At 41.2% G+C, this 20624-nt stretch overlaps 1 protein-coding gene across 1 annotated transcript in view; it reads left to right on the top strand.

The window, feature by feature from the left end:
* Nucleotides 1–20624, top strand: part of RECK (reversion inducing cysteine rich protein with kazal motifs) — a 1724192-nt gene that overhangs the window by 614241 nt on the left and 1089327 nt on the right. The window contains exon 5 of the mRNA XM_044065108.1: nucleotides 7666–7751. Within this exon, the coding sequence (XP_043921043.1) occupies nucleotides 7666–7751 (86 nt within the window). The remainder of the gene's footprint in view (nucleotides 1–7665; nucleotides 7752–20624) is intronic.

Below are 20624 nucleotides of genomic sequence, written 5' to 3'. Positions count from 1 at the left end.
TGGGACCAGACGGTGTCCCGGGCTGTGTCTTACATGAGCTCCAAGAAGAACTAAACCCTCACATAAAGACACTGTTCAATCTCAGCCTTACTACAGGATATGTACCCAAGGAATGGCGTACAGCAACAGTGGTCCTGCTCCACAAAGGTGGTGCCACAACGGACCCCGGAAACTATCGCCCTATAAGCCTGACTAGCCTGGTCTGCAAGGCTATGGAACGTATCATCATGGAAATCATAAACAAAGACATTGGGAACCTCCAGACACTGGATCCTACCCAATTCGGCTTTGTAAAGGGCATATCTTGCCTCTTGAACCTGGTCGACTTCTTTGAAACTGTTACCAAAGCCATAGATGAAGGGAAGGTAGTCCACACAGCCTACCTGGACCTCGCAAAAGCCTTCGACACAATACCCCACTTGGGCATCATAAATAAGCTCACCAGCTTAAATATCAATCCCTATGTCACAAGGTGGGTTGCAAACTGGCTCAGGGATAGAACCCACATGGTCAGAATTGCAGGTGCTATGTCAGACTCTAAACCAGTTACAAGTGGCACCCCACAAGGCTCAGTCCTGGGACCTCTCTTGTTCGGTATATATTTCTCCGAGGTACAAGCTAACACAGGTGGACTATGGCTGACAAAGTTTGCAGATGACTGCAAACTGGGTGCCATAATCGACTCTCTGGCTGACACGAATATCCTCCAAAAGGGTCTCACAGAGATGGATAACTGGTGCCAGAGCCATGGCCTAAAACTAAATGCCAAAAAGTGCATTTTCATCCCCTTTGGGAAAAACAAAGTGTCCACAAATTACCACATAGGTGGTAATCCATTAAGTATGGAAGAAGTAATTAGGGACTTGGGGACCCAAGTAGATAGTAATCTCTCCTTTGACAATCACATTGCCAAAGTAGTTAGAAAGACCTTCTATATAGCCCACCTTATCACAAAAGGGTTCACATCTAGATCAAGAGAGGTCATTGTGCCTCTCTACTCATCACTTATCAGGCCCATAATTGAATACAATGCCCCATTTGGGATGTACCTTACCTGACACCTGCAGCAACTGGAAAGATCCCAAAAGTACCTCACCAATAGGATCAAGGGACTCAAACAGATGCCCTATGCAGTTCGGCTAAAGAAACTCCAGCTCTACTCAGTTGCATACCACCTACTCAGAGGCGATCTATGTCTGATGTATAAAGCCATGTCCAACCCTGAATTAATGGACATGCTCCACCACAAGAAATCCAAATCCCTTAGAGCTACACGCTCCAGGGACTTGAACCTCAGTACAGAAATAAAGAGGACATGCTGGAGGGACAGATTCATATCCCAGAGGCTCCCCTCACTCTGGAACAAAATCCCAATCCATGGTAGGCAGAGCCCTTCACTGACCCTTTTCAAGAGAAATCTTGGCGAGTGGATGGGAGATCATAAGTTTACCCCTGGGATCTTTTCTGTGTCCTTACTAGACAGAGGTACAGTGAACTAACCTTCTGTGACCTACTATACAGAGGCACAGTCAACTAATCTAAAAGGGTGGCGAAAGCCAAACACACTCTGGCTAGGCTTATAAGTGCCCTAGAGCAGATAGCCTAGTATCAACCTATGAACCTATGAAACTGAACTAAGTTATTTACTTTTTCATGACTAGTATCATTAAATGATGTCAAACTGATAAATAATTCCACCCTTCTTACTGTTACATCTCCAGGGGATACTGGGTTATGGATTAGATTATGAGGACACTCTTGTGGTTTTAACATGCATATATTATGTATTTATTTAGAATTTGTTTACAGGGATAGTCTGACTGGGATGATTATCTTAACCCTTTTCAGGGGAGGCCTGGAGAGAAAAGCTCCACATTTAGATACAGTTATACAAATTATACAGCTATGCATAGATTTGGGAGAGATGTTCTTTAAGAAGTTTGAAACTAGCTATATTTGAAATATGCTTTTCATGGAGAGGGATGGAATTCTATAATTTTGTACATAGTAAAAACAGAGACAGTCACCTGCTGAGTTTTTTGATTTGGTAATAATAAAAAGTGATTGAGAAATGGATTGTAGTGGTTTTATTGGTGACTAGTTTGATAAAGGGTTTTGAAGTGCTAACCAGTTTTCAGGTAGATATATTGGGATATGAGTTATGATTAAGTGGGAATAGATTAGGTGATTTGGTAATTCTAGCCATTTCGGTTTTTTTGGAGCATGACAATGGTGGTAATAAGATGAAAGGCTGAAGGCGAATTTTGTGATTTTATTATAACATGAACTAAGTTTAGATAGTAAGTATAGGGGAAGCGTACAGTAGTGATGGCAGAATGTAAGCAGTTGCTATTTTTTTCTTGTGCTATTTGTGGGGTAGTAGTTGGTTCTATATAAGGTCCCAAGTTTTGATGTTTTTTTTTTCATTGTGTGAGCTATATTGTAGTCATATTTCAGATTGTCATCTTTTATAACACCTAACAGTTTGGTTTGGGATACTACTTCTAGTGGTGTTATTACTATAGGTGATGGTAAAGGATTGTTTAAGCTTAGAGCTATTTTTAGTGGTGAAGAGCATGTGTTTTGTTTTGTTAGGATTGAAAAAGAGTTGAGAGTTAGAAAACCATGTTTCAGTAGAAGAGAAAGTGTCTTGTGTATTTTTTTGTAGTGAAGAGAGGGTAGGGTTTGTGCAGGTAAGAGTGGAGTCATCTTCATATTGAATTATTGCGGCATCATTGGAAGCCTTATGTAAGAGTTAATATAGATATTGAACAGTAAAGGTCCAAGTACAGAAACCTGTGGTACATCTATAGTTACTGGAAGGAAAGATGAATAGGTTTGTTGCCACTCAGCTGCTTGTTGTCTGTTGGAGAGTTATTTATGAAACCAGGCTATTAATGATTGAGAGAGGTGACGTGTAGTGACTTCACTTAGTAGTTTTTGATGTGGAACAGTGTCGAAAGCTTTGGATAAGTGTAGAAAAATGGATGACACACGTTGGCCTTTACTCCTTTCCATGCTGATATTTTTTTAAAGCTCAGACGGGCTGCTGTGGTTCTATGTTTAGGTGTAAAGCCATATTGTGTTTTTGAGATGAAATTGTTAGAGGTTAGGTAATTCATAATCTGCTTCAAGGCTTTTCAGGATTGGAAAGACTGGAAAAATAGTCTATAGTTAGAAAAATTAGTGGAAGTACCACCCTTAAGTATTGGAATAGCATAGGATATATTTTAGGGATTAGACTTTCATTTAAGGTGAGATTGATGAGAATGGAAATGGGATCCACCAGTGCATTTGATACCATAGCAAGGTATTCTGAGGGTAGGTTATCAGCAGATAAGGTTGTGGGCTTTAATATTTGGGGTCCATGTTCGGCTACCGAAATTAAAAAAATGTGAATGGCTAAATACCGAATGGTAAACATCGAATATGAACATTACCAAACAACAACTTCTACGAAAACAAATTCATCAAATGGCCGTGGTTAGCCAACGACCAGGAAGTAATGAGATGCATAAGGTAGGTAAAGAGAAAGCTTTTAAATTTGCCCTATTCCCCACTGTAGTGCGATCTCAAGTTTATATATATAGTTTGGGGGGGGGTGCAGCTGCCCACATTGGGTGGCGAGGGTGGCAAACCCCCCCCCACCTTAGTTGGTTGTGTTTGCGATGTTGGCCGACTATGGCCATTTGATGAATTTAGTTTTGTAGAAGTTGTTGTTTGGTAATGTTTGTATTCAATGTTTATCATTCAGTATTTAGCCATTTGCAGTTTTTTTAATTTCAGTAGCCGAACATAGACCCTAATTTTTCTAGGTGCCTTTTGATAGTAAATGTGGAAATTGGTTGGAAGGAGACTGTGATGTTCTGGCTATCAGGAATTAAAGGAAGAATAAGTCTTAAAGATTTGCTTTTAAGTAAATGAGGACAGTTTGAATGAAATAAGAGTTATATTAGTTAGCTATTGAATCTGAGCTATTATTTTGAGGGGTTAGTGTGGTGGATAGCCGTTGTTTGAGTAGCTTATTAATAGATCTGCAGAAAAGTTTGAAATTATTATGGTATTTTTGTTGTAAATTAAGTAATAGTTTTGTGAATCATTTTTTATTTGTTGCTTTGTTATGTTTATTGATCGTCTGATATTTTTGAGAGATGTTTCGGTTTTGTAGCCAAGTTTTCCATGCCCTGTCTCTTTGTAGAATAAGTTGTTTGGTATCTCTAGTAAACCATGGTGTAGAGTTAGATTTTACCATGTCTTCTTCTCTTTGGTGATGGAATTTACTTATGGAATTTGTACCAGTTTATATATGCTGTTCATCATCTTCCTTTTCAGGTGGCAGGTAGATTAGAATTATGTATTAGCTTAGGTTAGTTTTGTCAGTAAAAAAATAAATTAAAAAAATCTCACCTTGGCATATGCCATTTTATATCAGACTTTGATCCTTCTTGCTTGTTTGAATGGCAGATCAATCCTAAGAGAATGTGGCTTTAGTCATGTTTACAGAGGATCCTGTATCCTTTGATATTTTCCAGTTTATTTAACAACTCCCACCCTCCTTCCTGTTCTGAATGGATGATTGGGGTTTATTTCCTTGTTTGATTCTTCTGCTTATGCCTTTTCTAACATCTTTGATCCACCATCATGCCTGACTAGGATTCATAAAAATCATGCCCGAGGATTCATGAAAGGGCCTAGCTTGAGCTGTACAGCTCATGTTAAAAAGGCTATGCTCCCATGATGTGGAATTTTGAAATTAGAGACACGGTAGCCATGATGAGGGAAGACCTCATTATTAGATCATTTGCATGTCTTTGATTTGCAGTTACTAATACAAAGTGCAAATCCTTTGTGATCTGGGCATTGCAGTAGTTAAATGTTGCTTGTGTGGGCATTAGCATCACCCCATCAGTCACTCTCCTACATGTACACACAAGTACAAATTCAAACACAGACATCCTGTACTTGTGCCTAACTTGTCTGTCCTCCCCCTTTGTAGTAGTTTCCCCAACCCCCCAACCCCGTATGATTTTCAGTAGAGAAACATGACCTCTTAGCTGTGTACACTATTGTGATGTGGTAGTGCCAACCATGCAGATATACATGGCTGAGTGTATTCTTGAATCACTTGACGCGTTGGTACCTCTCTAGAGGCAGTTTCCTGGGCTGGGGGGAGAGTGATAGATAGCACATATGGCTAATTAGCATATGCCTCTTCCCTGGGCTGCCTTATTAGCATTCGGCATTGCTGCAGAGCCAGCCCTATGTAGTGCTGCATGTCTTCATGCTAGAGCAACATGCAGCATCATGTTGCAGATGTTTGTGAATACAAAAAGGTTACCGGTACATGTAGACAAGGGTGTATACATCTTTGTACCTTAATGAATTTCCTCCATAGTCATTAGGAATGAGGATGGATCAAACATCCTTATCATATTATGGTAATAAGAGAAGGTGGTGCTGTGCAAGCTCCCATTGATGAGAGCTCACCAGCACCAGCACCACTGTCTGGGGGTGGGAGAAGGTAGTGTGTGGTAGTAAGTATGCCAGTACTATGTAGTACTTTGTATTCAATAGGGTTTCCTCTGTCATAGGAGGATAATAGGAGGTTACTAGGCTAATGGTCCCAAGGCCCTTATAAGCCTAGCTAAGTTCAACCTGTGTTCCCAAGGGTGCTTGGTTCAAGCAGACACTAAAGTTAGCACCTATTGCCCCTGTCTAAGAGGGATACAGGTAGACCCCCAGGGGTGAATTTCTGGTTACCCATCCAATCATCCTATATGCATGTATAGGGCCAATGAGAGGCTTTGTTTAACATGAATAGGAAGCTTGTTCCAAAGGTGGGGCAACCTCTGTGAAACAAATCTGTCTCTCCAGAAAGTTCTGTTGATGTCACATACCAGATTAAGGTCCTTTGAGCAAGAGACCCATGTGCCATTTGACTTGTGAATGTGCAGCATTTCCATTAAAGCAGTATGGATGTTTTAAATTTTCTGTTTTACTGTGTTAGTATGTTGCTCAGCAGACCACAGCACTACGGGAAAGTGCATTGTTGCTTTTCCATATGATTCCCTGCTGGGAGAAGCATGGAGTACTGTGCTTATACAATGGCTCAAGACTGATTTTTGAACTGGTATGGGCCATTCCAGTGCACACCAGTATTAATAAACAACATCCAATATCCTGGAAGCTCTTATGGGCTTTCTCTCTAAGTTACATCCCATTTATAAAACTGTGCATCACTATAATATTATATCTTTCCATATACACATGACCTCATTTAAACTGGCATTCTGTTGTCCTAGATTTCCATTACTTTGTAATGCTCGTCAAGTAAAAGATTCCATTTTTTCACGTTTTGGTTTTGCCCAGTAATTAAGATGTTAATTTTAAGAGGTTAAAAGTGTTTAAAATGACTTTAGATGTCATCTGCCGGCAGGCAATGTTGAGCCATTTATGTTCTTTTACTAATAAAATAATTATTTTTATGATATATGCACTGGTAAAATAAATGCAATGGCTTATTGTAAGTAAATGGATGTCTTTGGTAAGGCATACTGTACCTTAATTAACTGCCTTACACTGTCACACTGTGAGCCACCATTCTATCTGGCCATAATTCATAAAAAAAATGTCTGAGGAATCATGAAAGGGACTCCCATGACATGCAATTTTGCCATTCAAAGTCATGTTAGTCACAATGAGGAAAGTCCTAATGTCTGTTGAATACCTAATGACATAAAGACCAACAAATTCAAAAACTCTTTAAAAATTTGAAATTATCATTGAAAATCATTGTAAAAATAATGTTGTATTGTATGTTGCCTAAGCCTTTATCACATCTGCATGCTGTGTTTTTTCTTGTCTTAATTAGACCTTCACAATGATATTGCCATAATTGTGAAAATTAGAATTTATTTTATATCTGTTGCTATTATTGAAAGTTGTGTGATTTGTTTGAAATATTATTCCTGTTATATGAATTCCAAATTTCTTATAATTAATTTCAGTGATTGTTTTATTGCTGTTTGTAAAATTGAATAAATACATTTTATTTTTAAAACCACAGAATAACAGCTAATGATCCCAACCTCAGCCAAGGAAGTCACTGTTGTTTGCCAAGAAGTACAAAGTTCTATGCCAAAAAATGAAAAATTATTTTATTGTAGGTAAGCGCTTCCGTGGGGCGACTCACACCACTTCTTCAGACCTTGGGTAAAAGCTCTGAAGAAGTGGTGTGAGTAGGATCACGGAAGCGCTTACCTACAATAAAAGAATTTTTCATTTTTTGGCATAGAACTTACTTCTTGGCAAACAGCAGTGACTTCCTTGGCTGAGGTTTGGATCATTAGCTGTTTTTCTGTGGTTTACAAATAATTTTGGTTGTTGATGGTGATTCATTTACACTAACTGTGAACTAGAGAAACTGTATATTTTATTTTAAAAAAAGAGCCTTGGATGTGCTACTGTAATGCTGTACATGAAGGATGTTCTTGTTGCACTGACTAAGAGATAGTTAAGCATTTCATTTGTGTTTGAAGTTGGAAGGGGAAGCACGAGTCATGCATGGCCTTTGTGAATATTGTGTATTTTTATACCATTGTTGTGTAACAGAGGTGACTAGCAGTGTATATCTACTTGTAACATAATTTTTATATTGCTCTTAAGGTGTATCCTTGAAACCTGATGGTTGGGTTGGTCTTGGCTGTTGTGAACTGGCTATTAGTAGTGAATGCCGCCATGCATGTAAACAGGTAAGACTCTATTTCACAATATTACAAGATATGTAGTGGTCTGCAGTGTGATATAAGGAATCTTGTCTCATTCCGAAATGCTAATATACCCTTCCATTTTTGGATTGTGTTTTGTATAAGGAATTAAGACAGTCTAGAAGAATATTATTATGTATTTATATGGCATGCGTGTTTTATATAAATGTATCCATCCATATATACATATATGTTGCATTAGTGTGTGTGTGTGTGTGTGTGTGTGTGCATACATGTGTGTATGTGTTTATATATATATATATATATATATATATATATGTGTGTGTGTGTGAGTGTGTGTGTGTGTGTGTGTGTGTGTGTGTGTGTGTGTGTGTGTGTGTGTGTGTGTGTGTGTGTGTGTGTGTGTGAAATCATGCCTGAAGCTATCTAACCTGCTTGAGGTATATATTCCAACTGATTTCTATAGCACATCTGTGTAAAACATGGAATGTGAATAACTGTGGCAATCTTGTAAGCCTTTAAACTATGCACCCATATAGGACATACCAATTTAAAATTAGAAAACGTGGGCATCTGTGAGGGAATATGCATTACATTAAACCAGTCTGTGTAAATGATCTTTGCAGTCAGTAACCTATGTTCCATTTAAATAAAAATCAACATATTCAGTAATAATAATAAATGAACTTTTTAGTACTTTTTTGTACATATGTATATGATTAAATGGGTTCCTATCACGTAGTTGAACTTTTACAAGTTCGAACCACATATGGTCAAGACCATACGTTCGAATTTGTAAAGGTTTGAACGTTTGAATGGAAATCTCCATAAGCGGAGGTTTCCATTCACTTCAATGTGGCGCGATCTCGGAGTTAGTATATTTAAGTAGGGGGGTGGGGTTGCCCCCCTGCTTACAAGTTATATCCGTTCTGTAGGCATTTATTTTTACATAGTAGAAGTTCTGTGACTTCGAACGTAATGGTTCGACCATTAGGTGTTCGGAGTTACGGATCTTCGACTATCTAATATAGACCCAATTAAATATGAATATGATTAAATATCTAGTAGTTCAGTAATCTGTTTTATACAACACTTTGCATGTGTTACAGAACTGTGTTACATTTCCTGTTTGAATTATTTCAACTGTAAGTATCATTGTAATATCTTATGTATACTTTTGGTTTGATATTTTCTGTACTTTCTGGCTGAAACTGAAATTACTCCTTTTAGGTCAGAGCTCTGCCACAGTAAACAAATTCAAATAAATATCAAATTTTCAGTTTTTAGAATCATGTTGAAAGAGTAAGGGCTAGCAGGACTGGGTAGTAATTCGAGTGGCTACATTCTTCCTTCTTTTCTAGGTTCATAGGTTCATAGGGTTATACTAGGCTATCTGCCCTAAGGCATTTATAAGCCTAGCCCAAATTTTTGTGGCTTACGCCACCCCTTATATGAAAAAATACTGTGCCCATTAGTTTGTTGTGCCTCTGTCCAGCAGTGACACAGAGATGATTCCCGGGGTAAACCTACGATCTCCCATCCACAGGTCTAGATTTCTCTTGAACAGAGTCAGCGAGGTACTCTGCCTCACATGGACTGGGATTTTATTCCACAGCATAGGGAGTCTCTGAGTGATAAATCTATCCCTCCAGCACGTCCTATTTATATCCGTGCTAAGGTTTAAGTCACTTGCTCTAGTGGTTTTGGTGGATTTGGATTTTTTGAGGTGGAGCATGTCCATTAATTCCGGGTTGGACATGACCTTGTATGTCAGGCACATGTCACCTCTGAGCAGATGGTATGCGACTGAATAGAGCTGGAGTTTCTTCAATCTGGCAGCATATGACAGATTTTGGAGTCCCTTTATCCTTTTGGTGAGGAACTTTTGGGGTCTCTCCAATTGCTGCAGATGTCGGGTGAGATACATCCCGAATGGGGCATTGTACTCGATCATTGGTATGATAAGTGAAGAGTACAGGGGAACAATGACCTCACTAGATCTGGATGTGAATCCCTTCATGATCAGGTGGGCAATGTAGAAGGTCTTTCTAACCACTTTAGCAACGTGAGTGTCAAAAGAAAGGCCACTGTCAACCTGGGTCCCCAGGTCCCTGATAACCTCTTCTGTGCTTAGTGGATTGCCACCTATATGGTAGCTTGGGGTTACCTTGTTTTTCCCGAAGGGTATGACTATACATTTTTTGGCATTTAACTTCAGGCCATGGCTCTGGCACCAGCTATCTGTTTCCGTGAGTCCCTTCTGAAGGATATCCGTGTCCGATGCACTTTCCACTATGGCGCCCAGTTTGCAGTCGTCTGCAAACTTTGTCAGCCAAAGTCCTCCCATGTTGGCCTGTACTTCTGAGAAGTAAATACCAAACAAAAGGGGGCCAAGGACCGAGCCCTGTGGGACACCACTTGTGACCGGCTTGGAGTCTGACATAGCGCCAGCAACTCTAACCCCTGTGGGTTCTGTCCTTAAGCCAGTTTGCAACCCATCTTGTGACATATGGGTTTACATTTAAGCTGGTAAGTTTTTCTACAATACCCGAGTGGGGTATTGTGTCGAAAGCCTTTGCAAGGTCAAGGTAGGCTGTATGGGCTGCCTTTCCCTCATCAATGGCCTTGGTGACTGTTTCGAAGAAGTCGACCAAGTTCAAAAGGCATGATCTTCCCTTGACAAAGCCAAACTGGGTCGGGTCCAATGTCTGCAAGTCCCCTATATCTTTGTTTATGAGCTCCATTATGATCTTCTCCATAGCTTTGCAGACTAGACTTGTTAAGCTTATGGGGCGGTAATTACCAGGGTCCGTAGAGGCGCCACCTTTGTGGAGTGGGGCCACAGTTGCCGTACGCCACTCCTTGGGCATGTATCCTGTGGTAAGGCTGAGATTAAACAGCTGCCTTATGTGCGGGTTTAATTCCTCATTTAGCTCATGTAGCACACAGCCGGGGACACCATCTGGTCCCATTGATGCTGTGTTTTTAGCTTTAGAGAGAGCAGCTTTCACCTGCGCATTTGAGATGTCCGGGAGGCTACACTCGGCTGGGATAGTTATCTCTCCTTTAGGGGGGGAGAGGGGGGTGAAGTTTGCACTGAACCTGTCTGCCAGTATGTTGGCAATGTCTGTGGGTTCAATGATTTTTGTATCATTTTGGACTAATTCTGAGCATATCTGGGAGTTTCCACCCAGGTTCCTAACATAGCTGAAAAAGGCCTTATGATTGTCCTTTGAATCCATGCCAATTTTTCTCTCAAAATTGGCCTTAGTTGATTTTATGAGTGCTCGTATTTTTTTACTAATAATGATCAGGGGTGACTTCCCTTTTATGGATTTTGTTCTATCAGGTAATAGCTTTCTCCTCTTATTGTAAAGTTTGTTAATGGCTGGGGTCCACCAGACTGGACGTTTGCCCTTTGTGGAAAGAGTCTTGGTTTTATTTGGGATTGCCTGATCCATGCAGTCCTGGAGGTGTTCATAGAAGGCATTTGTAAGGGCTTCCGCAGCTTGGGTTGTGGTTTCCACTGGCTCAGGGGCCTTGAAGGATACCACACCAGTCTTGAGTAGTGTGAAGTTTGCTTTAGAGAAGTTCTTCACTATGGTCTTTTGTGTGGGGGGGGGGGGCAATGTGGATTTCCAGTGAGATTAGTTTATGATCAGATCTCACCAATGAGGGATATACTTCCGGTGTGGAGCATTTTGTCCCCATGTTTGTGACATTGAGATCTAGTATATTTTCTCCTCTCGTGGGAACAGTGACTAGCTGTTCCATGGCATTTGAATTTATGAACTCCAGGAACCATTGGGCTAGAAAGTTAGGGCTTGAGTAATGTTCCCAGTCTATATTCGGGTAGTTGAAGTCACCCAATATGATGGTGTTTAGAGATACATTTATACCCTCCAGTGTCTTCAGGAAGGCTGTGTGGGGTTCCTGAGTTTGAGAGGGTGGCCTGTAGCATACTACAATTTGTAGAGCAGTTTTGCCTATGGTTAGTTGCACCTGGATGGTTTCCGAAGCTTCATGCGTTGCCACCAACCTGGAGGTGTGGGTATCCTTTATGAATATGGATACACCCTCCTTTTGTGGTGTGGTCCGGGTTTTGGGGCCGGAACGCATGATATGAGGTAAAACCTAATAGTGCCGGGTGCTCTCAGGAGCCTTGAACCAGGTTTCAGTTACAGCACAGACATCGATGTTCTCCATACTGAGAAGGGCCTCGAGTGCGTGCATTTTGAGATTTAGACTTCTGGCATTGAGCAGCATTACCCTCAGTTTCTTCCCATTTTTGTTTTCTAGGGTGGTAGGTTTAGAATTTGAGCCTTGCCTAAAAAGGCACTATGGGGGTGGCAAGAGCCTTAGCCAATATCCGGAATCCCAGGGTGACAGGTGCAAGCCGTCCCTTGAAGCAGCGTGGCTTGTCAAGCATGTCATCCCAGGCAGACAGACACTGGATCCCCTTTGAATGACACCAGACATTAAGCCAATTGTTAAAGCTGATCATCTTGTCTCTATATTGTGGCATCATTCTTGGTGAAGGAAGGATACTGCTGAGGGTTAGGGTCATACCTGCCTGGGCTACATAATCAGAGAGCTCCTCTATGTCTCTTTTCATGTAGTCCAGGGAGGTACGTCTCAGGTCGTTCACACCAGCATGGACAATGACTGTGTCATATTTGTACTTGCCTTGGAGTGACCCGAGTGCTTGTGTTATGTGGCGGATTCTAGCGCCCGATAGGCAGCTTACTGTGACCCTGTCCTTGTTCAGCCTGGTGAGTGGGACGTCAGTGTGTCTGACTATGGAGTCACCTATGACAAGTATGTTTGGTGTTGTATTTGGCCTTAAGGGCTGTGACTGCTTTGCACACTGCTTTTGTGGTTTATGTGTTGCTTGTGGGGTGTCTTGAGGTAGCAGTTGTTTGGGTGTCTGCTTTGGAGGCCTCTGCTGTTTAGGTAAATTTTACTCAGAGCCTCCGAGTATGTCTTTGTGTGTTTATGTGTTTGATTCAGTGGAGTGGTAGCATTATGTGAGGCTGGTTTTGTGGTGTGTGTAGTTGCCTTCTCCTCCTGTCTGGTCTTGCCAGTCCTGAGTTGAGAGAGCTCAGCCTCCAGTTTGGCTAAATAGCTGCATCTCTCGCAAGTATTTGTGTTATGTGGGAGGAGGAGAGGGTTGTCTGTGTACATGAGGCAGTTATAACATTGCCTCAAGATTCCCAGATTCACCAGCTGGACCAGAGAGGAGATTGACAACTGACCTTTGGACATGCTAGAATAATATTGGGAAATCCTTAATTGAAAACAAGGGCCAGTGGGGAGTGAGGGTGTAGTGCTTTTAATTTTTAGTGCTGACTTATATAATTGCTTTAGTGAGCAAGTGCCAGGTAACTTGAGTGCAATGTGTTACAAGTAACTAAATGCAAAAGCGACAAACAGTAACTTTCTTTCAAGTGAAACAAGGAAATAAGTACAGTAAGCAATGCAGATATCACTAGTGATCCACAGAAGCTGAGAAGTTGCGTATTAGGTGGAATTAGCTTCCAGGGAAATAACAAGCAAACAAACAACAAGAATATAAACAAAGCTAGATTCAGCAGGCCTGGATCTAGTCTATGCTAGAGCAAACAAGGTGTACCAATTTCAGTAAGATACAGTTCAAATATTCAGGCACTATAAACCTTTAACCAGAAATTCCCAGCTCAGAAGGGCAGAGTCCAGCCTCTTCTCCCACAAGAGTGCAGACCACGAACCTTCTTAATGTAAAATAACTGGCCTGAAGCCCATGTGCCTAAACCAGAACTAATACACTTGGACACTGGGCTCTCAATCAGCAGTTCCCAACTTAGAAGGATGAAAGCTACCTGTCCTGCCACCACAGTGCTTGCCACAAACCTTCCTAATGTAAAACAACTGGTCTGAAGCCCAAGTGCTTAATCCAAAAGACTTAGAATGATAGCTACACTTTAATCAAGTTACAACCAAGCAGTAATAAATACCATTGAATACTTTAGAGAATGTCTGGATTAGTGCTCAAGTTACACAAACAAAGCTAGATCCAGCAGGCCCGAATCCAGTCTATGCCACAGCAAACATGGCGCACCAACTTCAGTAAGAAACAGTTTTGATATGCATGCACTATAAGCCTTTAACCAGAAATTCCCAGCTCAGAAGGGCAGAGTCCAGCCTCTCCTCCCACAAGAGTGCAGACCACGAACCCTCTTAATGTAAAATAACTGGCTTGAAAGCCCAAGTGCTTAAACCAGAATTAATACACTTTTAGAATAACAGACTCTGAGCCCTCAATCAGCAGTTCTCAACCTAGAAGGATGTAAGCTACCTGTTCTGCCACAACAGTGCAGACCACAAACCCTCTCAGTGCAAAACAACTGGTCCGAAGCCCAAGTGTTTAAACCAAAAGGCTTAGAATGAGTTACACCAAGCAGTAATAAATACAATTGAGTATTTTTAAGATGATGCAAAAGTAAAATGAAGTAGGTAGAAACACAAGTACAGTAAAAGCAGATGAAATTTTTTTTTTTTTTTTTATCTGAACAAGTGCTGAGATCAAAGAAACAGATTTGAGTGCTGAAACTAGAAAACTGGCTAGTTATAAGAAAAAAAACAAGCTAGAAGGCTTCCCTCAAACACAGAAGGGCTTGGGGTCTCAGAAGCCTACAAATAGTCTATACCACTTAACAAGAAAGGCAGGAAATAAGCTTATTTTTTTTTTCTGTTTCCCAGATGCTCTCTTTGTACACAGTAGGAGTGCCTGAAATCAGAATATGATCTCACTGCACTCAGTTGAGTGAGAAAATGAGATGGGCCCAGAGGCAGGCTGAGGGGCGGGCAGTTTCAATGCCACTAAGATTAACACCAAAACAAAAACAGGTAGGGTGGGTGGGAATAACTGAAGAGCAGAATAACTTCAGTTAAATATTCCTTCAACACTCCTTCAACACAGTTTAAATCAAATTAAATACTGTATTTTTTTTAAAAAAAGTGCAGATAAAGGTACTTAAATTCTCTTATACGTCCAGTTGAATATAACCAAGTTCTTAGCTGGCCAAAGCTGAGGTTTTAAAGCAGGAAATATTTCACAATGCACCAGTTAAACATGCAAGGACAGGAAATCAAAGAATGTGGCTACCCCCACACCTGTAATTACTAGCAAATAACAAAATTCAGCCAACACTAGCTTCAGTTCAAGTTACTGAAGAGCAGAATAACTTCAGTTAAATATCCCTTCAACACTCCTTCAGCACAGTTTAAATCAAATTAAATACTGTATTTTTTTAAAAAAAAGTGCAGATAAAGGTACTTAAATTCTCTTATACGTCCAGTTGAATATAACCAAGTTCTTAGCTGGCCAAAGCTGAGGTTTTAAAGCAGGAAATATTTCACAATGCACCAGTTAAATATGCAAGGACAGGAAATCAAAGAATGTGGCTACCCCCACACCTGTAATTACTAGCAAATAACAAAATTCAGCCAACACTAGCTTCAGTTCAAGTTACTGAAGAGCAGAATAACTTCAGTTAAATATTCCTTCAACACTCCTTCAACACAGTTTAAATCAAATTAAATACTGTATTTTTTTAAAAAAGTGCAGATAAAGGTACTTAAATTCTCTTATACATCCAGTTGAATATAACCAAGTTCTTAGCTGGCCAAAGCTGAGGTTTTAAAGCAGGAAATATTTCACAATGCACCAGTTAAATATGCAAGGACAGGAAATCAAAGAATGTGGCTACCCTCACACCTGTAATTACTAGCAAATAACAAAATTCAGCCAACACTAGCTTCAGTTCAAGTTACTGAAGAGCAGAATAACTTCAGTTAAATATTCCTTCAACACTCCTTCAACACAGTTTAAATCAAATTAAATACTGTATTTAAAAAAAAAAGTGCAGATAAAGGTACTTAAATTCTCTTATACGTCCAGTTGAATATAACCAAGTGCTTAGCTGGCCAAAGCTGAGGTTTTAAAGCTAGTATTTAAACCCTGTGCCTGCAGGGGGCTGTGCTTGTTTTTACCAGGCTTAGGAGTGGTGATTCATCACTGTGACAAAGCAGAAATTCCCTGAGGCTCCAAGAGAAGAATACATTTTTTCTTATATTTATTTCATTAAATTGCACTTCTTAATGACAATAGTTGTGATATACAGCTAATCCACTACATTTTGCACTGTTATACAGCTTTTTATTTTTACTGTTTCACTGCATTTTTTACTGTTTTGTACAGTTTAACTGCATTTTCATTGTTTGGTAGTGTTTTAATTGCATTTTTACTGAATTACTTAACTGTAAACTGCTTTTTCATACTGAGAGTTGTATTTTCTGTTTTTGAGCACTATATCTGTGCTTCTCTGTGCATTTCTAGTGAGTTTTCTGTGTTCTAGTCAGGTAGCATAGTCTGGATAGAGGCCTGCTGTTATCCAGGCCTGGTTGTTTTGCTTGTTGAGTTTCCTGTGTTTTTGACAGCCATCTTCTGCTGGTAGTGTCTTGTCTTCGCTGTTAGTGAGAGTAACAGGGTTGCCTGACCTTCTCTAGCCCAAGTGACTGGTTGAAAGAGCAGGGGCTAGCAGGATTGGGTAGTAGTTTGAGCTTCTAGATTCTTCCATATTTTCTGGTATTTATACCCTTTGTTTGCAGGGTGTTGCACATGTTTGCTCATTGTGCACTGCACTTCACTGTTTTAACACATTGCAAGGTATCTCAGTTGCATTTTTTCCGTTACTAGCACCCCTGTGTAACTGATACCCTCCCTTGCAACTACTGTGATTTTATCCAGCCCTACTCACACCTATAGGTACTCTATTCTGGTAGTACCGACTATACCATCCTTTACCTCTCTTCCACAGATTCTGACAATCATGGAAGGACAATTTCCTGTGGTTTCTCCTGCTAGTCTTGTTGATATGGGCATCCTGAGACAGTGTAGCAACTGCCTCATGTACACGGACATCCCTCTTCTTCTACCACCTAGGAACACAATTTGTGAAAGATGCATTTACATTAGGAACCTAAAATCCTTGCTGTCTCAATCACAAGCCAGTACATCTGACATTGAGAAGGTTGTCCACACAAACACCACAAGCACCATACCTCTAACACCACCCACACCTGTACAGTATATTCCTACATATTTGGAGGTTTTCAACAAAAACATACCTAAATAAAAGAGACCTCTGAGGCAAAAGCACACATGCACATCACAACCCACCGCACCAAGCACCACACATAGTACATATGCCTGTGTCTCACAGCCTCTAAGGCCCAGCCACAAACCCAACATACTAATCATAGGAGACTCTATCATGAGACACACAGATGAGCCCCTGACTAGGCTAGACAAGGGGAATATCACAGTAAGTTACTTGTCAGGTGCTAGAATCTGCCATATCACTCACACACTCAAGTCTCTCAACAACAGGTACTGTTATGACTCTGTCATAGTCCATGTTGGTGTGAATGACTTGAAACATACCTCTCTGGACTGTATGAAGACAGACATGTTTGAGCTCTCTGAATATGGGTCCCAGGCAGATTTGTCCCTAGCCTTAAGCAGCATCCTACTGTTACCCAGAATGATTCCTCAGTACAAACAGCAAATGATTGACTTTAACAATTGACTTAGTTTCTGGTGTCATTCCAAGGGGATCTAGTACCTGACAAACTGGGAGGACATGATTGACAGACCATGATGCTTTGCCAGAGATGGCCTTCATCTTTCTCCCCTGGGCTTCAGGCTTCTGGCAAAGGCTTGTGCCTCCCCCATAGTGCCTTTTTTTAGGCAAAGTCATGAGGACAAAATTACCAATGTGAAAAATTCTTCTAAATGAAATGTAAAGGTCATGCTGCTAAATGCTAGGAATCTTAACATGAAACTGCACTCACTGCAAGCATTCCTCACCCTGGAAGATGCTGACATTTGTGCAGTCACTGCAATCTGGTTCAAAGCTGTGGAGAGCATCCCAGCCTTGCCAGGTTACTTGTCCTACCATACTTTCAGACCCCAAAAAGAGGGCTTTAAAGCCAAAGGAGGTGGAGTTTCAATATTTATCAAAGACATACACACCTTCAGGCTGGTCAAACAGTATGACGTACAGGAGACACTCCGGGTGCAGTTAACTATTGACAAAACACCTATTCAAATCATAGCTTGCTACAGACCCCCAACCATGACTCAGGAGGCCCACTCCACCTATCTGAACTTACTTGAATGCATCAAGATTCAACCCTCTACCCTGATCCTGGGTGAATTTAACTACCCAACCATAGAGTGGAAGACCTATTCTAGCTCAAACACGAATGCCCAGAGATTTCTTGACTTCATCAATGCCAGTGCATTGGATCAGCTGGTTGACACCCCCACAAGAGATGAGAATATCCTGGACCTGGTACTAACCAACTTGAGTAGCCACTGTAGCAACTGTACAGTGTCATTCCCCTTGGTAAGATCCAACCATAAAGCAATCACTTTCAAAGTCACAATCTTCCCTGACTCCTCCCTTGCCAGGGTCGAACAAAAATAAAATTTCCAAAACTGACTATAGCCCATAGCTCTCAACTAATCAGGGACAAACCCAGAAAAAATCAGGGACAATCTCCTGACAGCAGGTATAAGCAGCTTCACAGCCACCATCCCTTCAGTTGAGTCAAGCACTAATGTCCAAGCCTACTCCAGAAAACTATATGAACACCTATATAGCTGCATGGACTCAGCAATACCTGGCAGGACCAAATCATCTTCCTCAAGGAAGAGTAAACCTGTCTGATGGGTAGCAGCAATGAACAGGCACTATAATAAAAGGAAAAAAGTTTCTGTCCAGGACTAAGAAGGTACAGGTGCCAAGTTGGAAGCAATATCTCCTTTGTCTGAACAAGCAAATAATGTCACTGGTAAAATCCTCTAAGGCTAACTTCAAGTCCAAATTGGCCACATCCACTAAGGACAATCACAAGGACTTCTTTGCATACATCTGCAGTCTCAAAGATAACTCCCAAATCTGCTCTGAATTCGTGGTCAAAAATACCACATACACAAATGCCATAGATATAGCCAACCTGCTGGCAGACAAGTTCAGTGTCCCCTCCCATCAGTAAACCAGGACATCACCCAGCATCTGCTCCCCCTCCCCTCATCACCAGGGAGCAGGTTATTAATGCCCTGTCAAAGGCAAAAAAATACAGCCTCCATGGAACTCAACAACATCCCTGGCTGTGTCCTACATGAACTCAGGTAAGAGCTCTCAACACCACTAGGCACCATATTCAACCAAAGCCTGTGCACCGGCTTCGTACCAGCAGAATGGAGGACAGCCACTGTCATCCCTCTGCACAAAGGTGGAGCATCCACCTACCCAGGCAATTATAGGCTTATCAGCCTAACTAGCCTGATTTGCAAGGCCATGGAATGCATTATCATGGACCTTATAAACAAGGACATTGGCAACAGTCAAACGCTTGCTCCCACACAGTTTGGTTTTGTCAAAGGGAGATCATGCCTGTTAAACTTGGTCACCATGAGGGACTTGGGCACCCAGGTTGATAGCAACCTGACTTTTGACCACCATGTTGCCTCCATTGTACAGAAGGCTTTCTACATAGCCCACCTCATAACTAATGGTATTTCATCCAGGAACAAGGAGGTCATAACATCCCTGTACTCCTCCCTTATCAGACCCATTATCGAGTACAATGCCCCCTTCAGCATGTACCTTGCCAAGCACATGCAGCAGTTGTAGAGACCACAGAGGTTCCTGACCAGGAAAATCCTGGGTCTCAAACACCTATCACATACAGATAAGCTAAAACCCCTGTCCCTCTACTCAGTCTCATACAGACTGCTCAGAGATGACCTGTGTCTGGCATACAAGGCCGTCTCAGACTCAGTCTTGATGGAGTTGCTGCATATCCGTAAGTCAAACTCCACTCGTGCAACCCACTTGCAAGGTCTCAACCTGGTCTGTGACATTAATAGAACTTGTTGGCAGGATAGATTTGTGTTCCAATGACTCCCCCATCTGTGGAATAGACTTCCGCCCTATGTCAAGCAGAGTAGCTCACTAGCCCTCTTAAAGAGGAACCTGGTTGACTGGATGTGAAACAGAAAATATACCCCTGAGATCCCACCTGTGTCCCTGCTGGACAGGGAAAACAGATGCTGACTTTGTGGGAACATGGGTGAAATTCTTGGCTAAGCTTATAAGGGCCTCCTGGCCAAAAGCCTAGTCTCGTCCTATGAACCTATGATGTCTGGCATTTGATCAGTGTTGCAGTATTGATAACTAATGGGAAGTATCCTGCCTAGGACACCATATGTCTGGCTAGTATACCTGGGCACCTTCCTCTCATGCCCTACATCAAACTTATGACCTGTGCACAAGATTATGTGCTTGTACATAAGGGACACTTAGGCAGGAATTTCCTTAGAACTTTCTTACTTTCAACCCAAAAAGAAATACTGCATTTTTCTGTTTCATCTGTCAGCTATTGTCAGCAGATAAATATCCAGGTTGGGGACCTTTCCTGTTTCACTAACTTTTTTTTCATGTCAGAAATGAGAGATAAATGTGACTGCTGTAGGCAGACTCACTACAAAAATAACCATTCTAAGTGCTTATGTTCCCTAAGTCCTGAGCATAACTATAGGTAGTCTCCATTTATTAGTCATTTATTCTTTAGACCATCCGAAGTCGCTTAACATATCTGAACATTTATTTAGAAGACTAGAGACATAAGAAGCTTGCATGAGATAGAATGGCCTCGGAGTTGTCTCTTTTGGACATCTCTCAGCAGCTGCAAAAGAAAGTTAAGAAACCTAAATATTTGGAGGTCTTTTGTTGTTTGACTGAAACTGGGCATTTCTGTTGAGGTACATGATGAGCCCACAGACCA

Source organism: Protopterus annectens, chromosome 3.part0 (assembly GCF_019279795.1).
Source record: "Protopterus annectens isolate FY-2018-M chromosome 3.part0, PAN1.0, whole genome shotgun sequence".
Classification (NCBI taxonomy): Eukaryota; Metazoa; Chordata; order Ceratodontiformes; family Protopteridae; genus Protopterus; species Protopterus annectens.
This window is presented reverse-complemented; position numbering and strand designations above follow the sequence as displayed.